This window comes from Pyxicephalus adspersus, chromosome 7 (assembly GCF_032062135.1).
Source record: "Pyxicephalus adspersus chromosome 7, UCB_Pads_2.0, whole genome shotgun sequence".
Classification (NCBI taxonomy): Eukaryota; Metazoa; Chordata; class Amphibia; order Anura; family Pyxicephalidae; genus Pyxicephalus; species Pyxicephalus adspersus.
In genome coordinates, this window is record NC_092864.1 from 79,571,533 (window position 1) to 79,591,093 (window position 19,561).

General features: G+C 40.4%; 1 protein-coding gene across 1 annotated transcript; it reads right to left on the reverse strand.

Annotated features, from left to right (window-relative positions):
* Window positions 1–2,955: 2,955 nt before the first annotated feature.
* On the reverse strand, window positions 2,956–18,792 carry NAGA (alpha-N-acetylgalactosaminidase). The gene is made up of 8 exons (XM_072419033.1): window positions 18,666–18,792; window positions 11,314–11,482; window positions 9,206–9,380; window positions 8,716–8,893; window positions 7,354–7,448; window positions 6,450–6,611; window positions 5,930–6,127; window positions 2,956–5,373 (listed from the first exon to the last, which is right to left on the reverse strand). Exons 2-8 carry the CDS (start codon window positions 11,466–11,468, stop codon window positions 5,095–5,097), a joined length of 1,242 nt encoding a protein of 413 aa, XP_072275134.1. The 5' UTR covers window positions 11,469–11,482; window positions 18,666–18,792; the 3' UTR covers window positions 2,956–5,094.
* Window positions 18,793–19,561: the final 769 nt, after the last annotated feature.

Sequence of the window (19,561 nt, forward strand, 5' to 3'; positions counted from 1 at the left end):
AATGACTGTGGAGAAATAATTTTGTTTGGTGACATTGAGCTCTGTGTTAAAGCTTTGTAGCTTGGCTTTGTAGTCCATGAAGTCAGTGCTGAGGCACAATGGATGGCATTAGTAACTGGCATCTAAAGTTGGGTACTGGGCAGCAGCAGTAACAGCATGAGGAGGAGGCATTAAGCACTGGGACAGAGTGTGGACGACATTAGTAATTGGCATCTAGAGTTGGGTATTGGGTAGGCGGCAGCATCATTTACAGCATCAGGAGGAGGCGGTGGGCTCTGAGACAAAGTGTGGACTGCATTCGTATTTGGCGTCTACAGTCGGGTACTGGGGGCAGGTGGCAGCATCATTTACAGCATGAGGAGGAGGCGGTGGGCTTTCACATAAATACATACATTTTTATGGGTTTTAGGATACGTAATAAGTGCTATCAGAATAAAATATCTGTATTTTTGGGTGAAAAATATATATGATTTTTTTATGGCCTTTTGGATAGATACCAACTACCAAGTGCTATCAGAATTAAATATCTGTATTGTTTGTATAATAATACATCAATTTTTATGGCTAATTGATTTGACAGGTGCTCTTTAATCTTCATGTGAAGTACAGGGGTATGTAATAGTGTTATGTATCTTTTTATAATGTATCTTGTTACATCTGTTTGGAGGCTGTAGAAGCTCTACACAGTGCTGAAAAAAACCCAAATTTTTCCTCCCATTGACTTTAATAGTGTTCGACTTTGACATTTGACCACCCGAATTTTTTTGCTATATTCGAGCGAATAGCTGCCAAATCCAATAGTGAGCTATTCGACCAACACTACTCAGGACTGCGTGGCAAGGTTGGAATTGTGCACCAAAATAGCAATCTGCAGGTTGTTGCTGGCGCTGAACAGATGCTGCCGAATGGGAGGTGCTGGGTCTCCACTGCAAAGTGTCCCTGGAGGAAGAGGTTGAGGCACAAGAGTCAAAGGAGGAGGTGGAAGTGGAGGTTGAGGAGAAGATTGCATGGGTGGGATGTGCTCTGGGTGGAGGTAGGTATGCAGGCCTTGCTGCAGCTGCATCTTCCCCTGCTGCCACCAAAGTTACCCAGTGAGCTGTAAAGGAAATATATCTTCCCACTCCATGCTTGCTCGACTAACTGTCGGTTGTCAGGTGCGCCTTGCCAGAAACTGAGTGCTGCAGGGCCATGGACACATTGCTCTGTACGTATGCCTGGTCCTGACTGCTAGCAACGCCACAAACAGGAGCCGATCTGCGTTGGAGCTCCTGCTCACCACTGGTGGAGCCTGAAAAAGGTAATGCTCAGCTACATGCCCCACTCAAATTGCTGGCAGCAGCACGGGTAACTTTAGTGGCAGAAGGAGGAAAGGCAGCGGAGGAAGATCGAGCAGTTGGAGCTTGCTTCTTGGGGGGAGGTAGTCGCATAGAGCTCTGTGTTTTCACCAGGTATTCCCGCCAGGTTACCGGGTGGTGGCTTTTTAACCACCTGAGCGTTACACTGAGGTCTAGATTTCTGTACCAAAAGTGATCCACTGTTTTTCATGAAATTTTTTTTTTTAAGATCATCCGGCGCTGGACGAAGAAGGACGTGGACGATCAGCGGGACCAGGTAAGATGCCGGGAGGCGGAACACAAGATACCGGCCGGCATCTCACCGGTCCCGCTGGCACCCGACGCTGGAGAGGGAGATTGACGGACGACGATGGACGGAGGACGACGCTTGAATAGGAGAACGACGCTGGATGTGCACAGCGGGACCATGGAGGTAAGGATGTGACCAAAATACGGGCTTAAGCATCCTAGCCATTTTTTTTTGCCCGTACAAAGGTCGGGCTTAACGGCTAGGTGGTTAAATGAATGCTCATGAAACTTGTTCCAAGTTTGTGTTTTTACCTCGTTTCAAGTATTGAGCACACAGTTTACAGATGACCTTAGTGTTGTCATCACTATGGACATTAAAAAATGCCCACACTGGCGAACATTTAACTGGGCCGAAAGGTGCTCTGGATCCAACAATCTATCTGACTAATAGTGTGAGTGTGACACAGTCTAACAAAGTAAAGCACTTTTTTTCACTTTGACAACGCAAGCCAAGCAGCACAGGGAGGTTGTGTTGCTATCAGCAAAATCTCTGTCAGGAGTGGGAAATGCAAGCACGCCTTCGCCTTATATAGGGCCAATGGCTGCCTGCGTGCCATGCAGTGACAGACAGCCAATCGGCTGCCTGCCACAACAAACATGGAGGGGGCATCCCTGCTCTAATTGGAGGGCCCTTTGCATCATGGGGGTGGTCCCTAGTAGTGTTGTTGTTCGAATGCATTGTGGGAGGGCCGAATTCGGGTAATCGAATGCAGCAAAATTTGGGTCGGGTCCACCCGAATTCAAACGGTCATATTCGTGTCGAACATTAGGACGACCTGAATTCGAACAACAACATTACATGTCAAATAGCATCAGCATACTTTAGAATCAGTTCAGCAATGGCAGCCTGGAGACCAACCAAGGCAAGTGTGGAGACCAACTGAGACAACCTAACAAAAGAAAACTGTAGAGGCAAAGAAGTTTATGGAGGTGCACTAGCACAAGCCATGCTGCTTTTGCACCTTACTCTGTAAATAGGAGGCTTGAGGTTCTGCAAGATGTATGTGATGGTTCTGGTATATCTGTGGTATTCTGATTTCTTCTGTGCCTCTACTAACCAACTCCACTGCCTTCTGCATTGCAAAACCAACCCAAGCCATGGATTTTCCAGTACACATCGGAGACTTGCACACTTGTCCAGCATACATGCTGAAACCAGATAATGCGGCACTCAATGTAACAATACACACATGTCTTAATGAAATGTGATTTATAAGGGTTCAACACACCCAGCAGTTGATATTTGGTCTAAACATAGACCTGATTTTTAGTCCAATATTATAACAAGTAACAAATACTGAGTAACACACAATACTGATTACATATACAATTTTATTTACATGAATAAAAGCAGCCGATTTACATTTCAATTGTGACATTTCTGATATGATCTAAAATGAATGTATAACAGTTTGTATATATGTAAATGTTTTTTGCACACGTATACACATATCTTTTTTTCTTTTATACTGGATCAGGTGTCCCCACTGGGCATCCCTATAATTTTGTTCCCTAAATCTCACCTGTACAAAACAAACACAAGTGAACACAAAGAGTAATACAAATTTCTGACCCTTCTCACTAAAATAAAGTTATTGCCTAGTGATACCCTTTTCTTCTGTTGGCTCATGAGACGAGTGTTAGAGAACTTTTTTGGATGAACACAATAAATGTATACAAATACCCATATATAGGTTTATTACTTGAATTGAATGAGTGAGTGAATGAGTTGAAATATTCGTATGATAAATATAAAAAAGGATTTGCAGTGCATAAATGTCATAGATTTCTATCGAGATCATGCTTCCTTTACACAACATAAGACGCAAGGCTCCAGTATTCTATTCGCACTTCAGATTTGTGTGCTTTCACATCTACAGTACACATAACATCTAGCAAACTCATTGCAAATAAAAACTAGAGACCAAAAGTCTGTTTCAGATGATCCAAGTGCATTTCCCATATAGATAAAGTGATATGTCGAACATATTATATTTAAAGGCCTTAACAAGTCTGTTAAATTACGTTGAAGATGAACCAAACCCTGAAATAAATTTTTTAGTTTTGCCTTTACCTTACATTCATAATGCAAACAATACCCAATTAAATAAACATTAAGAAAAATATTGACACAGGGATTATTGAGAACAATCCTCCATTACATGTGGGGGTTTCCCATATAGCAGGCATTAGGAATTCAAGAAAATTTGTCAGATAGAAATATGGCGACTGCCAATGCTGACCTATGAAAGTGCTAGTTTTTTGCCTTTAACTCTAATCCAGCCTGTAATACATTAAAGGTGCCGGTCCTAAAACAAGCATGTGAATCCTAATTAACAAAAATTAATGCTAGGGCACCAAAAATGTCATGGATACAACTAGCATTTAAACAGAGGTCCACAGTGGCATTGTCTATGTTTAGGTGCACATATGTATTAGTTTAGACAGGTAGGTAAGTATCAGAGCTTTCTTTGTACTGTCTTTGTGACAAAGATGTTCCTACACTTCCTACCCAAGAGATGCATCAGGAAGCAAGACTACGGAAATTCTAGTTCTTGTTACATGTCCTCTTATCCCTGTTCTGCTAACTTTATTATCGGATTTGGCAAGACTTTTAGTCAAGGTAACAATATTTACCATAACAAAGTTAGAAGAGGTGTGCCAATAAGGAAAAGCACAGCAATAACAATTTGAAAGGATTTCCAATAATCCCTTAACCCATCCAACAATAAGAAAGAAAAACGCTATACATACACTTTAAGTAAAAGTTTACTAATTGAGTTTGAAGTCTGTGCATTTAACAGCACTGAACTTCAAAGTCACCATTGATAAATAGAGTTGGTTACCCTGCTGAATGTTCTGACCTAGAAGCTTATCTCTTGTTTAATGCAACCATAATCAAAATCTACTCACCTTGATAAATCCATTTTAAGCTCATCTGTACTGAGAAATGACCTAAAAACAGACAATCAGGCGCTTGGTTCATGGGTGCACTCCGTGTACCAGTAAACGAAATTATTATTAATATTATTACAGATATTACTCCAGCTAGCTTGATTTACATTTCTATATGTGCTTTCTGTATAAACATTAAAACATGAAGTAACATGGAGAATTCAGTAAATAATCTGGCTTGCTTTGATTGCTTGAAGCTGTTAAGGTGTAGATGTTATCTTTGGTCCAAAGCTAATAGGTAAACCATTACAAACAATTCTTAATGTAAGATTTTGTAAAATGATGAAGTTTTCAATATTTACATTATTTATCAAAAATAGAAAAGTTAGTACTTTGACACAGTTTGTGTTCAGACACAAATAACTTCAAGTATCAAAAAGTCACACATTGTTTTTCATAGTGGCATCTTTGCAATTTATCCATGTATGATCCATCTGATAATACCCAGTGATAGAAGAACAATTCATATAAAAATAAAGGCATTAACCTTCTTGCATTATAGAGGATGAAATCTATTAGATGCTGGACGAACAAATAACATGAATACCCCTGTTGGATTAATATTCATCTGAATTTGTGTTTCAGGTTTAACATTGCCCAAGAACTCTTGTTCAAACACATCATAAACTTTATAGCCGAGTGCACATTTTGTGATATTCAGGTCGGCAAGGCTCATAAAAAAGCGCTTAGGAAATCCATCTGTTCCTTTGTTCAGAACAGCCACAGCATACTGTTCATCTACCAGCTCTCTCATCCATACTTCTAGAGGATTCACCTGCAGGAAGACAGGAACCACAGCAAATCATATAAGATCATAGATAAACAAGTCAGAATTATTATATTCATGTAGAAGTTAGCATTTTTCTGAATCTGACTCTTCTGATTGAGACTTGGAATTTACAGGAGGGAAGTGTTGAAGGTATGATGGCAGGCAGCATGTGCCGAAATTAAGTGGAAAGGGTATAACGATGAATACTATAATCGTAAGTGAAAAGCAAAGATAATGGGAATGGGTCTTATCTGCAGAAAAAAGTGCAGGGTCTGCAGACTAAAAAATGTACTGAGCTTGTGTAAGACAGAGGGGGAAGGAATGGAATGTGTGAGAGGACATGTTAAGTTTCGGTTGGCGTGGTGGTTGGGGGATAAAACATATAGGAAACTACTTTATGTTGGAGAAGCAGGTCGCTAGAACTATAAATTCTGACTCCATTCAGTAAAGTGGAATGAAACGCAACTTTCAATCTTTAACTTCCAAAGATGTGTTATTGGAGGGTTTAATCTTCTACTCAAATATATACTTTTACATTTTCATTTTACTCTTAAATACACACCTTGGCCACTCTCTTCCCCTGTTTTCCTAAGGAGTCCTGGTCAATGTATATCAAAAGACGGTTCTGTAAAAGCTCCTTGGCTTCTTCTGAGATGGTCCTCAAGTCATTTGACATAATCAGTGGAGCTGCCAAGATTGCCCATATAGCCAGCTGTGATTTAGATTGTTCATAACTCAAGCCAAAATCCCCAGTTATGAGCTACAAAACAACACAAAGTAAATGTTAATCCATAAATGCAATATAATGTTAAATGAGCTTGGATCTAAAAAACAAATTAACAAATTGCAACAATTCCACAATACGAATACCAGCCAGAGCCAAATTAAAGGGTATGCAAAGGCAAATGTGAAAAAAGGACTATTTCAGCTCACATGCAGTATTTTACATTTCAGGAAAGCGCTTTTTGCACATGCAGATCAGGAACTTTCCCAGAATGTAAATGTTGACATTGGGAACTGGTGTCCCTTTTAGAAAAATATATTTCTTTTATGACCAAAAAATTAAACAACATTCAGCTCACCATATCTGGATCATTCCACCTGCCTGGGCCAGCAGCTGACTGCAATATATCCTGATTGGCAGCAAACCACTCCATGATGCTTAACACACTGTCCCAGGAATCCTGGATATCATCATAGTTCCTCCACATGTTACAAATACTGCCAAGCAAAGTGTAATTCACCTGTGTGGAGAAAATGACATGACATTCACAAGGATTGTAGGTAAATACACTTCTCATTTTAAATCCACATAGCAAACTTGAGTTACAGGATGGTTACAAAATGGTCAAATAACAAGCCTACAAAAAACAAAATCACGGGAAGATTATGTGGTAATGTTATTGCTGTTTATAAGTCTGCAGGTATCCAAAGACAAAATGTATCTCTTCCCCTGCACTCTTCAACTTTAAAGGGTACTTTCACCAATACTAATTGTTATATTTTGGTACTGATAAGTCTCATTACCTGCTAGCTTACATAAGCAGCTTGCATTATCCCCAGCCTCCCTTTAGTCATATGCAGGCTGCACATCTCAGCATCCCCAGCACACAGTGCACAGCTGAAAGGGATTGGGGAGTATGACCTGCACCCAATGAGCAGATTAGTTCCTGGTCATTATCCTCTCCTACTAGTGGCTGCAGTCCTATTCATTCCTCTCTAGTTCTAGGTGCAGGTTGCTGGATCTTCAGCTTGTTACCTGCTACTTGCTTGGTGACATTCTGCCTTCTGCCTTCCCCGACCCTGGAGCGTCCTGACCACACCCTCTCCTTTTACCACACCAACCTGGTTCCCCTATCACTGGCTGTCCCCACAATGAAGCCATCTGTTCCCTGCTCTACCCTAGCCGGGGAGTAGTGATATCGTAATCTCCCAGCAGTCTGGTGGCCACCAGGGTTACCGGCCCATCACTTAACAGGTACTTACCTTGGGAGGGAGACCACCTTCATATGCAGGCCAACTGCAGGAATAAAGGATTGGTCTTCCAGTTGCATTCAGTGCCTGACTCATTTTTGGATATCCTGGAAAAGGACAAAATAAGTTTATGCAATGTGTTAAAACCAAATATTATGGAACCTACACTTCTCAAACCATTGCTGGCACTACACAGAGACACCTCTAGGAGTCTGAACATAAAGATATATTTCTTATTTAGTGGTTTAGTGCTCCACATCAGGCATTTCTGGTATGCAAATACTGAAACCTATTTAGATTACAATTTCTTGCCACATTACTGACCAGTGAGATACAGGTAGTCCCCGGGTTACATACGAGATAGGGACTGTAGGTTTGTTCTTAAGTTGAATTTGTATGTAAGTCAGCACAGGTACATTATTTTATTAAATGCAATTAGGACAGATATTTGTCCCAACTTATTATTAAGCAGTGTGGTGTCAGTTACTATTCAAAATATTCACTGTGAGCTTATTGCAAACAAAGCAAAAAAAAAAATCTTTTTAAAGCCTGGACATTCCATAATTTCTGGAGCAAGCTGTGCTTTGATATGCAAAAAGAAACAACTGCAGAGTTTGTCTTGGTCATTAAAAAGTTACAAGAGATTGAAGAAATTGCTCACCCCTAGGATCAGCCACAACCTCAGCTGTGTTTAGCAAAAGATTTCTTCTGCAAGTCATGCAAACTGCCCCTCTCCCCCTTCAAGCTGCACAGAGCAAGCAGGGAAGCCGGTTCAGGAGGCGTCCATACGTCGATGTCCTTAACCCGGGGACTACCTGTACTCTATCCTTAATGATGGCTAAATAAAACCATTTTGGAGATAGGAGGGAGGTGGATGCCAGTATTTAAAAAAACACAGATAGACACCTAGAAGCACTTGTTTTGAATTGCTTAAGGTATGTCTAGGTTCCTTCAGAATTTAGGTCAATAGGCACAATACATTATTATTATTAATATTGTTACACAGTATTTATATAGTGCCATCATATTACACAGCGCTGTACAAAGTCCATAGTCATGTGACTAGCTGTCCCTCAAAGGAGCTCACAATCTAATGTCCCCACCATAGTCATATAACATTAATGTAGTCTAAGGTCAATTTAGGGGGAAGCCAATTACCTAACTGCATGTTTTTGGGATGTGGGGGGAAACCAGAGTACCCAGAGGAGACCCACACAAACACAGGGAGAACCTGCAAACTCCATGCAGATAATGTCCTGGCTGGACTCAGCGCTGCGAAGGCCAGAGTGCTAACCACTGAGCCACCATGCTGCCCGATACATCTTCATATTGGTATGCTGAAATACAAACAAGATGATAAAAATGCATACAAACCTAAAGCTTTTTCTGAAGAATTTGAGTAGCAGCCATCAAATTTCAACATGTCAACTTCCCATGATGCAAATGTCTCAGCATCAATTTGGATGGTGTCAAGAGTGGTCCCTGGATAGCCACCACAAGTATAAGTACCCAGGTCAGCATAAATTCCTAGTTTCAGGCCTCTGGCATGTATCTGCAAATCAATAAATACCAATCCATAATTAATAAAAGTAGAAGTATTTACACTATTTTTAAACAGAGAAAAAAATATACCAAGATATCAGATCGTTCCTATTATTTTATAGTTGCACTAATTAAAGATGATAAGAAGTCAACTGGTTCCAACAAGGAACACTGCCATTTTTATTTTTCACCCATCCAAAACATAGCAGTATGTTCATTTGCTGTCCTGGACTTCAGGAACCTTTTTACTTCAATATTCTTCACTGGCTAGGGTTAGCGCTATCTTTGAAATGGCTCAATAAACAATATATGGCATACTTACATAATCAGCAAGTGCTTTTATGCCACTTGGAAACCTTTCAGGATCGGGTTGGAGCCGCCCTTTGGAGTCTCTATTCTTCAATGACCAACAGTCATCAATGCTAATATAAACATAGCCCAGTTCCCTCCAGCCACTGTCAGACATTTTGTCAGCTATATCTTTGATCAATTTTTCACTAAAAAACAAGAATAAGTAATATAAAATGAATACATATTTGAATGCACCTGTAAAACAAGTACTCTATAGCATTTTCACAAAATAGGTTTGTTGGCTGTAGCATGAACTCACACAAAGAAGAAATAAGCATGCTCTAATGGTAAAGGTATACTGGGGACATTGGGAAGAAAAACATTTACTGAGTATAATATACATGACGATATGTTATTCTGTAAATACAAGGCACTGCAAAACAGCCCAAATCAGATCAAATATTTTAGATTTTTTTATTACAGGCTCCTGAGGGTCCTATTTTTCAGCCCCTAATTTTATATCTACTACATTGCTCCTAAGGTCAGTTGTGAAATCCAGTCCTGGTACTTGGGATGTAAGCATTGGGACTGCATTGAAACAATTAGCTCTGGCTATTTTCTCACACTTCCTTCTGTTTCTGTACATATGATAGAGGTGATAGAGAGCACAGTGGCTCTTGGTATAGAGGGGTGGTAGGTTGGGGAGTGCCTGTGGTAGCAAAATGCTTTGTTACAATCCTGTGTACGTCTATTTGCTATAGATTCCAGCATGACCATAAATATAAAAAAATGAATAAAGTTAAGCGACATGTAAAAGGCAGTATTTTGCCCAGAAATGTTTGAAGCTGGGTGGGGGGAAGCTGTAGGCGGGTGGTGGCCCCTGTATTGTGACTCATATTTTCAGTAACCGCCCAAAGACAGGCAGGTGGTTACTGAAAAGTGCCAAGTGGTGCACCCAGCTAAAAGGGTCTTGGTAGAACACTGAAAAGGTCACCGTTTTTATCAGTGTGCAACGTGCAATGTGCTATGTGCTATGTGCAATGTGTTGTGTGTGTGTCTCTCGTTAAATATTATTCCTCTATATTTTATTGATTTTTTTTTTTTTTTTTTTTTTTTTATACACTTTGGTTTAGAATATTTGTTTTCCTAATTTCCTCCTCTAAAACCTGGGTGCGTCTTATGGTCCAAAAAATACATTTTATTGTTAAACCACATAAAAGGTATACATTTTAAACATACAATTAAATTGAATTTAATTAATTTAAAAGCATAAAAAGAACAGCTCCATGTTGTTATATTAAAGTGATCTGGGCATATATTATAGACAGTAGTGTGCTCACTGCTCTATAGCCTTTATTTGTACCCCAGATCACTTGAATATAACAACATAGAGCTGTTTTTATGCTTTTTACAAATTGTTTGTTGTTCAAAATGAAGACTGGCAACAGGGCCCTTTGAACCCCAATAAATAGGCAACCGCAGATTGTGGAATAGATATGTTAGCGGGATTATATAAGTGCAAGTTTTAAAATTTCACTTTTAGATGAAATTTCTGAGCTTCCAATTCTATCCAGCAAATCTGAAGATTTAGTAAAAACAGAAATCTTGCAAAGTTAAACCTAACTCTGAATTCTTTGTAATCCCAAGGCTCCCATAATACACAGATTAGTATCAGGGTCAGTAGTACATCCCGAAACATGAGCTAAAAGCTTTTCTCTTTGCTTTCTACATTAGCAATTATATTCCAAGACAGCTTTATATCTGATTGATTTCTGGCAGTGTGTGTTTAAAGTATTACAATCAGATGCTTTCTATGACCACCATGTTTCTGAAAAATGTTTAGTGCTAATGCAGTACTGAAGAGGAAACAGCTGGTGGACTGTGGTCATTGAATGTATGCAATGGTTTATTTTTCATTTTAGACTGAGGTGTACTTTTAAATCCTCCAAATACAAAGTAAATATAGGAGTTAAAAGTATTTCACAGGATGACAATTTTGAACCATGTCTTGTCATGAACCCTAGAACATTTTTAAAGTATCCAATCAAGCAAAGTATCTTTCTCCAGCATAAACTTGCCTGTAAAAAAAAAAAAAAAAAAAAAAAAAAAAAAAAAAAAAAAAAAAAAAAAAAACCGTACCCAATGCAATTTTGTGGGTCAGTCTTGCAGTCAATGTTGCACCTATAACGTTCCCATGTCATCCAGCCCATGGGTGGTGTCCTCACCAATCCATTGTCCAAAGAGGAACAGAAAGAAGACAGAGCAAGAAGAATGCCCAGATACAGCAGCTGCATTTTATCCAACTTGTCTGTAAAAAAGTGAGAACAAAATAAATAAGTACATTTGTAAAGTATGTGTAAAGAAAGTTGCATTTACCAAAAGTGCCATTACTGCCTACAAACATTAAGAGTAGTCATCATTTTGCAAGCACATATCAGTAAACGCTTGCTATACACAAATCTCTTCTTGTATTCATAGCTCAGCTTTCCATTTTCCTGCCACATGAATTATGGAGATTCCCCACAACTGCCACAATACCAGGTCCCAGTATAATCATTGGACTGCTTACATCCATGTAGAGTCGTTCTTTCATCATCAATAGGTATGTCCTGCCAACACAGCAATGCCTTTACAATGTGCACAACACAAAATCTGCACCCCTAAGTGGCACCCCTCCAGGTAAAACCATTTCAGACCTCACCACAGGGTTCTACTGAAGACCCAACCAGCTGGAGGAAGTGCCGCACCTCAACCACACTCATCTGTACAAAAAATGTTGCAGGCTGACGGCAGGAGCTATCAGAGCTGGGACCTGCGCTCCATCTCCTTCATTTTTGAAGTGGCAATTCATCTACATCTTCCTCTCTGTTATCGGTTTGCACTTACCCCCATCATGAGCTCTTGGTTTGCTTTATACACATTTACATGAAGATGACAAGATACTGTAATGTATGATATATGCTATAAGTAATTATCTCTCAACACTATTATTCTGATAAAGCGTTATTGACCATGAAACGCATTGAGACAGCCTCTAATGTTGTGTGATGGTATACTATTGGCTGTTAAACCATTTGATATACTATGGTCTAATTTATGAGCAATGATAATGTTTAGATTGTGCCGTCTTGCATGTTAAGATAAATGGCATATTATTTTATTGGTGTTTTATTATTAAATATTACTAAATAAAAAGTTTTTGTTATTTGATTTTATACATGTGCCAATTAAGTCCCCTTTCTTTCTGCATATTTTGAATTGCTACAATACTGTGGGGATTTGGCAGGCAATTATTGAACTAAGCCAGTGATCAACTCATCATACCAACTTCAATAACTTACAAAAAATGTTTGTCAAACTCTCTGGATGACCGTATATTAGGTTAAGGGGGGAGGCTGAGAGATGGTAACATCACAAAGCTTTGAAAGGCCATATGATAAAAATGAATAGTGCGATAGTTACTGTAATATGGCATTAATACCTGATACACCATTGTACCTTTTCCCTTCTTTTCCATCCGCTTATAATTTGTATACTTTCTTTTTCATTCAATAATTTCATTATTCATTCTTGAACTATACAACTTCTATGCCTGGTAAAATTAAGGATGTTGTTCTATATACAATGTTTGTATACTGTATTCTTTATTCTTTTATAAACTCAATAAAAATTTAAAATAAAAAAAAAAAAAGAAAGGCCACATGATGATGATCTTATCTTGGTCTTCTTTTCAATTTATTTTAATAGCACTTTGCTTGGAAGCAAGAGGAAAGATACACATAGCTGTACTCTATATTTGTACATTAATTCCTGGGAAAAACATATTTTGAAGTATGAGCTATGGACGGAGTGATTGGTCGTCTATTTTCCCAGTCATGCCAGATCTTTTAACTATTGAAGTTGATGCCGTGATTCTGGACGGCCAGCATTGCTTTATCACTGGAAAGTAATCCCAACATAGATTGATGTAGATATAGGGCCCTGCAGCCATCCCTGTTCCTCTTTTACCTGCAGATTTTTTCCTAATTGTGGCTGTTTTGTGGCCATTGTCATGCTGCAGAATGAACTTGGGAATCATCTGATTGCTTTCTGATAGTATTCCATAAACCAAATCCTCCTCAGTTCCTTATCAGAGAGTGGCATCCATTTTGGCGTCAAATTATAAGCTCCACTATTAGTAAAGCAGCCCTAAATAATTAAGGAATTTCTACTTTGCTTCTCGGTTGCCTGCAAACATGTACATGTAGCCATAGAATTCATCCATGAGCCGTTCAGAGGACTAACTGCCATCTGCTAGAGCCAAAAGGGTATATTGAGACATAAATAGTGGGAAGAAATTGTAGGCGGGTGGTGGCTCCTATTTAGTGACCCAACTCCTAATTAACCACCCAAAAACAGCCAGGTGGTTACTGAAAAGTGTGGGATGGTGTACCCGACTAAAAAGCCAGGGAGAACACTGGAACTGTTTTGGATACATGTAACCACTTCCAATGACGTCATAATGAGAAAGTGACGTCATAATGTCTGAGCCTGCGATGGGAGAGTGGGCAGGTTGTGTCCAGGGACACCTCGCCCACCGCCCTGAGCCTACAATCAGTACAGGAGACGTGGTCCGTGGCTCTGGCCGGTGCACCTTTCCCCAGCAGGGTCCTTCTCCTGACCCCACTGGGGGGCGCACCAGCCAGAGCCGCGGACCACCAAAAATTTATGGCAGGACACCGGTGGTCCGCAGACCACTGCTCTAAACTGTAGATGACTGTAGATGGTTCGTAGTTTCTTCAGAGCTGATAGTAGTACTAAACAAACTCCAAGTTATTCTGGCTGAGCACAGTGTTATAGGTCCTGAACCTTGCTGTGTTTCTGCAGGGGAGCCTGGACAGAACATCTGCAAATACATGTTTGCTACAAATTATCTGCATGGGAGAGAACCTTATGTCCTGTGCACAGTTTGGTTGGTTTTGTTTTTAGTTTCTAGGGGGTTCCCTGAGCAATGATCAATTTGTGTTTCTCAATGATCAATTTGAATATCTAAAGGGGTGATATTGTTCCTGCTGGCCAGCAATGTACGAGGCATTCTTCCTACTAACTACCACACTAATGTCCTGTGACTGTGGATATAGTAATTATAGCCGAAGGTTTTCCCAAAGACCTGAAAAGTATTTCAAGATCAGGAAAGGTCAGGAAAGGCTGACTTGGATTAGCCAATGAGGAGCTGTCCAGAATTCATGTGTGAGCAAAATCATGTTTTTTTAAAGTTTTCTTCCATGTGACTATGCAAACATTTTAAAGTTAATTTTCACTTTGTTTCACCTCACGTACATAGTTATGTGAAAATGCACATAATCAGTAACACTTAGTTTTTTCTTTGTGTATTTGCTCACAAGATTTAACCAGATGTTCAAGAACTGAATTGTGAACGTTGTATACAAAAAAGAAAGTTAGGGAGCAAATAACTGGTTAGGATTGTGGTCTCTCTGCAGCTGACCTTTCCCTTAACTTACCTTCCATTGTCTCTATGTGGATGTGACCATCTTAGCAGGGCTTTGCTTCCTTATGTAAGGGCTGTTAGCACTGCAGGCCGTGGCGGCGCCGCTGCTCCTAATCGCAGGCACGGGCGCAGGGTCCTATCTCTCAGGTAATCCACTACCTGTCTTCCATGTCAGTATTTCTTTCATGCTGAGACTTGCTCTGGTGTGGGTGTGTCTCTTCTGGAGTGGCACCTGGTAGCTACCCCGCAGCCAAGCCTATCCTCACCATCAGAGGCTCTAGTGAAAACCGGGTAGCTGCTTAGTTACGCCCCTCTAGAGTTTACCTGGCCAGCGGCACAGTGGGTCCACACCTCGTTCATAACAAGGGCTTTCAATAAGTAGAACAATGAGCAGTACAGTAATGGCATCATCAAATCCAGAGCGATTCCATTATAGATATATGTCACAAGAATTGCTTGCCAACATTAAACATTCATAGCAGGTAAACCAATATATCTGTTTAAATATTGCATTTAATGCCTGCATTGGTGTCAAATAACACAAATCTTATTATTATATCCAGTTACTATACTATATGAAATGCAATACAAGTAAAATGTTACTCCATACCTATTGTTCTAAGCAGCAACATGTCACTCCTTTGGAAAACCCAATACAACAGCTACTTGGTAAAAGCAAAAACTGGATTTACAGGTTTGCATCTTAAAACCAGGATGACCCAACCCAAAGTCCTAGTAGTGAACAAAAAGCCACACTGTGAACAGTCATTAGTTTACATATTGATATAGGAAGTTCTGTTGGAAGGAGATTCGATATTATGGGATGGAGAGAATCAGAATTTGGCCAAGATGTAACAAAAGTAAAAAAATTATCATAAAAGGTGTAAATACAAAACAAAAAGAGGAAATGTAAATATGTTTTTAATTTGTTAAGAAACTATCTATTTTCAGACAATCTAATCCTATATGAGTTACAAACAAAATAATTAGGTCAGAGTTCCCATTGGCTGCTAATTTTCCTGTTCTTTTTACAGGGTGTTCCTTGACCACTTGAGCAACAAAAATTACCCACCAATGCAAAACCATGGACCTAAATTTTATCTTCTGTTCACTATGCACAATTTGTAGGTCCTTCATAGAAAACAGGGTCACATACTGATTATTAAACCTTGAGCTTGAAATCCCAGTGTTTCCACTTTTCTGTATGAACGTTTATGGTCCCCGCAGCCCATTTTGCACAGTATCTACAGAAAGGGTGGCCCTGAAAGTTTGGTGGTGGACAATAAGAATAATAAGGTTGTTTCTCCAGCCCTTTGGATGGTGCCCCCGTGCAGGGTCAGAAGAAGGACCCCACTGGGGGGGTGCATCCAGAACCGCGGAACACGTCCCCAGTTTGTATCCCGGCTCCGGGAGGTGGGGGGCTGTCACTGCACACAACACACCCGCTCTCCCATCACAGGCCCAGATCTGCGATGGAAGAGTAGGCGGGGTTATGCCAGCATGATGTCACGTTCAGTGGCATCTTGATGGCATAACCCCACCCACTCTCCTATTGGCCCGGCCCCTCTATCAAATTTTATATCAGAACGTGGCCCCTGACTGAGTGAGGTGAGGTGACTATGCATTTAGATGCATCCAGAGGGCAGGTAAATTGTTATCACATCCAGCAAAGAGATATGGTGGACAATTAACTTGTCAGTGTATATTGCATATTGCAAATGTTGTAACCGCTGTAGTTTTGGGTGTACCCACTGTCTCTCCAAGAACATATACGGGCTGGAGACTTGGTGTTTGCCTAGAATCACTGGAAGAGACTGTGGATTTTGATGCATTACATCTTCCATGAATTCATTGGTATTGGCACCTTTACACCTGTGCACAACTTTTAGAAAGTTTATTGATCTGATATTGGGAGGTGTGCATACCATGAAGGGGACTGAATGATTGTTCTAACAAATACTCTGCAGATTTCTGTTTTAACCTAGTAGAACAGAGGTGTCAAACTCAAATACAGAGAGGGCCGAAATTAAAAACTCAGACCAAGTCGGGGGCCAAACTTGAAATTTAAAAAAAAAATAGGAAGTAATTCCTTCGAAATAAATAAATATAAAACATTTTTATATGGAAACAAAGGGGTATTGCTTAACATGCAATCTCCCACCTCTCCAGTCCTTGACCTGGACCCACACGCTGCATTCCTGTCCCCAATCACTGATCACCAATCACCCAAGTCCAATCCTTGTCCAACTTCTGCAAGAGTAAGGCGCTCCCTCCACTGCTGTTCATCCTAAAAGTCCTACTGCTTTCTCATCCACTTTCCTCTTATCACTCTCCAATACTCTCTCTCTGTTCCACGCTACACCCACCACCAGCACCACATACCTCCTTTCTTCACCTTCATAATGTCTCTTTAATCCACTTTTCTCTAGCCCCCAGTACTCTATGATCTGCTCTTCTCCTCTCACCCCAGTACTCTCCTAATTGCACTTTCCTCTTCTCACCCCCAGTTCTCTCTAACCCAGTGGTTGCCATCCGGTGGTCCGCGGACCATGTCCCCCATACGGATTGCAGGCCCTGGGAAAAAGGCTCAGAGCTGCGATGGGTAGCAGCTCCAAGCAATGCAACATCAATGTGTCTATTGTGACAGCTATTGTGACAGCTCCAAGCAATGTCACCTCTATATATCCATTGTGACAGCTCCAAGCAATGCAACCTCAATATATTTATCGTGGCAGCTCCAAGCGATGCCACCTCAATATATCTATTGTGACAGCTCCAAGCGATGCAACCTCAATATATCTATCATGACAGCTCCAAGCAATGTCACCTCAATATATCTATTGTGACAGCTCCATGCAATGTCACCTCTATATATCTATTGTGACAGCTCCAAGCAATGCAACCTCAAAATATCCATTGTGATAGCTCCAAGCAATGCCTCCTCAATATAACTATCATGACAGCTCCAAGCAAAGCAACCTCAATATATCTATCGTGACAGCTCCAAGCAATGCCACCTCAATATATCCATTATGACAGCTCCAAGCAATGCCACCTCAATATAATCTTATCAAGGCAGCTCTAAGCAATGCCACCTCAATATAACTTGACGTGACAGCTCCAAGCAATGCCACCTCTATATATCTATTGTGACAGCTCTAAGCAATGCAACCTCAATATATCAATTGTGACAGCTCCAAGCAATGCAACCTCAATATATCTATTGTGACAACACTAAGCAATGCCACCTCAATATAACTTATCATGACAGCTCTAAGCAATGCCACCTCAATATAACTTATCGTGACAGCTCCAAGCAATGCCACCTCAATATAACGATCATGACAGCTCCAAGCAATGTCACCTCAATATAACGATCATGACAGCTCCAAGCAATGCCACCTCAATATATCTATCCTGACAGCTCCAAGCAATGCCACCTCAATATAACGATCGTGACAGCCCCAAGCAATGCCACTTCAATATAACTATCATGACAGCTCCAAGCAATGCAACCTCAATATATCCATTGTGACAGCCCCAAGCAATGCAACCTCAATATATCCATTGTGACAGCCCCAAGCAATGCCACTTCAATATAACTATCATGACAGCTCCAAGCAATGCAACCTCAATATATCCATTGTGACAGCTCCAAGCAATGCCACTTCAATATACCTATCGTGACAGCTCCAAGCAATGCTACCTCAATATATCTATCGTGACAGCTCCAAGCAATGCTACTCTATTCTGACAGCTCCAAGCAATGCAACCTCAATATATCTATTGTGACAGCTCCAAGCAATGCCACCTCAATATAACTATTGTGACAGCTCCAAACAATGCCACCTCTATATATCTATCGTGATAGCTCCCCTTCATGTATTGCACTTAGATTGCTGTACTAATACAGCAAGCAGATATCATTTCATTCATAAAAAGGTGCTGAGGAACAAGCATTTACCGTGCAAAACAGACAGAAATAAAAGAGAAAATCGTGTACCTTGTGCAGTGCAACCAGAGGATCCTTCAAACCAGGAACTGAGATCACATGACTCAGGATATTTCAAACCAGGAACTGAGATCACATGACTCAGGATCCTTCAAACCAGGAACTGAGATCACATGACTCAGGATACTTCAAACCAGGAACTGAGATCACATGACTCAGGATACTTCAAACCAGGAACTGAGATCACATGACTCAGGATGCTTCAAACCAGGAACTGAGATCACATGACTCAGGATACTTCAAACCAGGAACTGAGATCACATGACTCAAGATACTTCAAACCAGGAATTGAGATCACATGACTAGGGATGCTTCAAACCAGGAACTGAGATCACATGACTGCAGCTAGTTATACATGAATGCCTAGAAATAGAATATCAATGACTCCTGCCACCTACTGTACGCACCAGATATTGCACCAAGCGGTAGTGGTCTCTTGTGCAAACAAGATTAACTCAGAAATCAAACAGCAAAGACCAATGGAGGAAAAGATCCTGCTGGTTTGTTTTTCTAGGGAGGGTAACAGAATTTTATTTAAAGGTGACTATAGAACATACAATCTTACATCTATCTACAACCATATAATAAAATTGTCTGATTGCACACAAATTCATTTTCTAGGTTTGTCCCCATTGGGACCCAAAGCAAATATTAAGGGGAATTCCCAAGCAGGGTTCCTCCAGAGATTGCCAGGGGGTCCATGAGTTTTGGCTGATTGAGCTTACATAGGAAGGTACCTGTCTAAATTTGGGGCCAAAACCACTTGGCAGGGGCCCGCTACATGATACCAAGAAGCTTCTTTTAGCGGTCTGATCATTACTGTAAAAGGGACATTCATCCTACAGGCAACCAATGCCAATACATTTCCCATTCATTTCTATTTCCAT

What these genes read in the sequence shown, in the direction of transcription:
- NAGA (XM_072419033.1), bottom strand. Translation starts at nt 11,468, where the DNA reads ATGCAGCTGCTGTATCTGGGCATTCTTCTTGCTCTGTCTTCTTTCTGT. An exon ending in GACCCACAAAATTGCATTGG is followed by an intron (nt 9,381 to 11,313) that starts GTACGGTTTTTT and finishes CTTGTTTTTTAG; the next exon opens with TGAAAAATTGATCAAAGATA. An exon ending in AGGGGAAGAGAGTGGCCAAG is followed by an intron (nt 5,374 to 5,929) that starts GTGTGTATTTAA and finishes GTCTTCCTGCAG; the next exon opens with GTGAATCCTCTAGAAGTATG.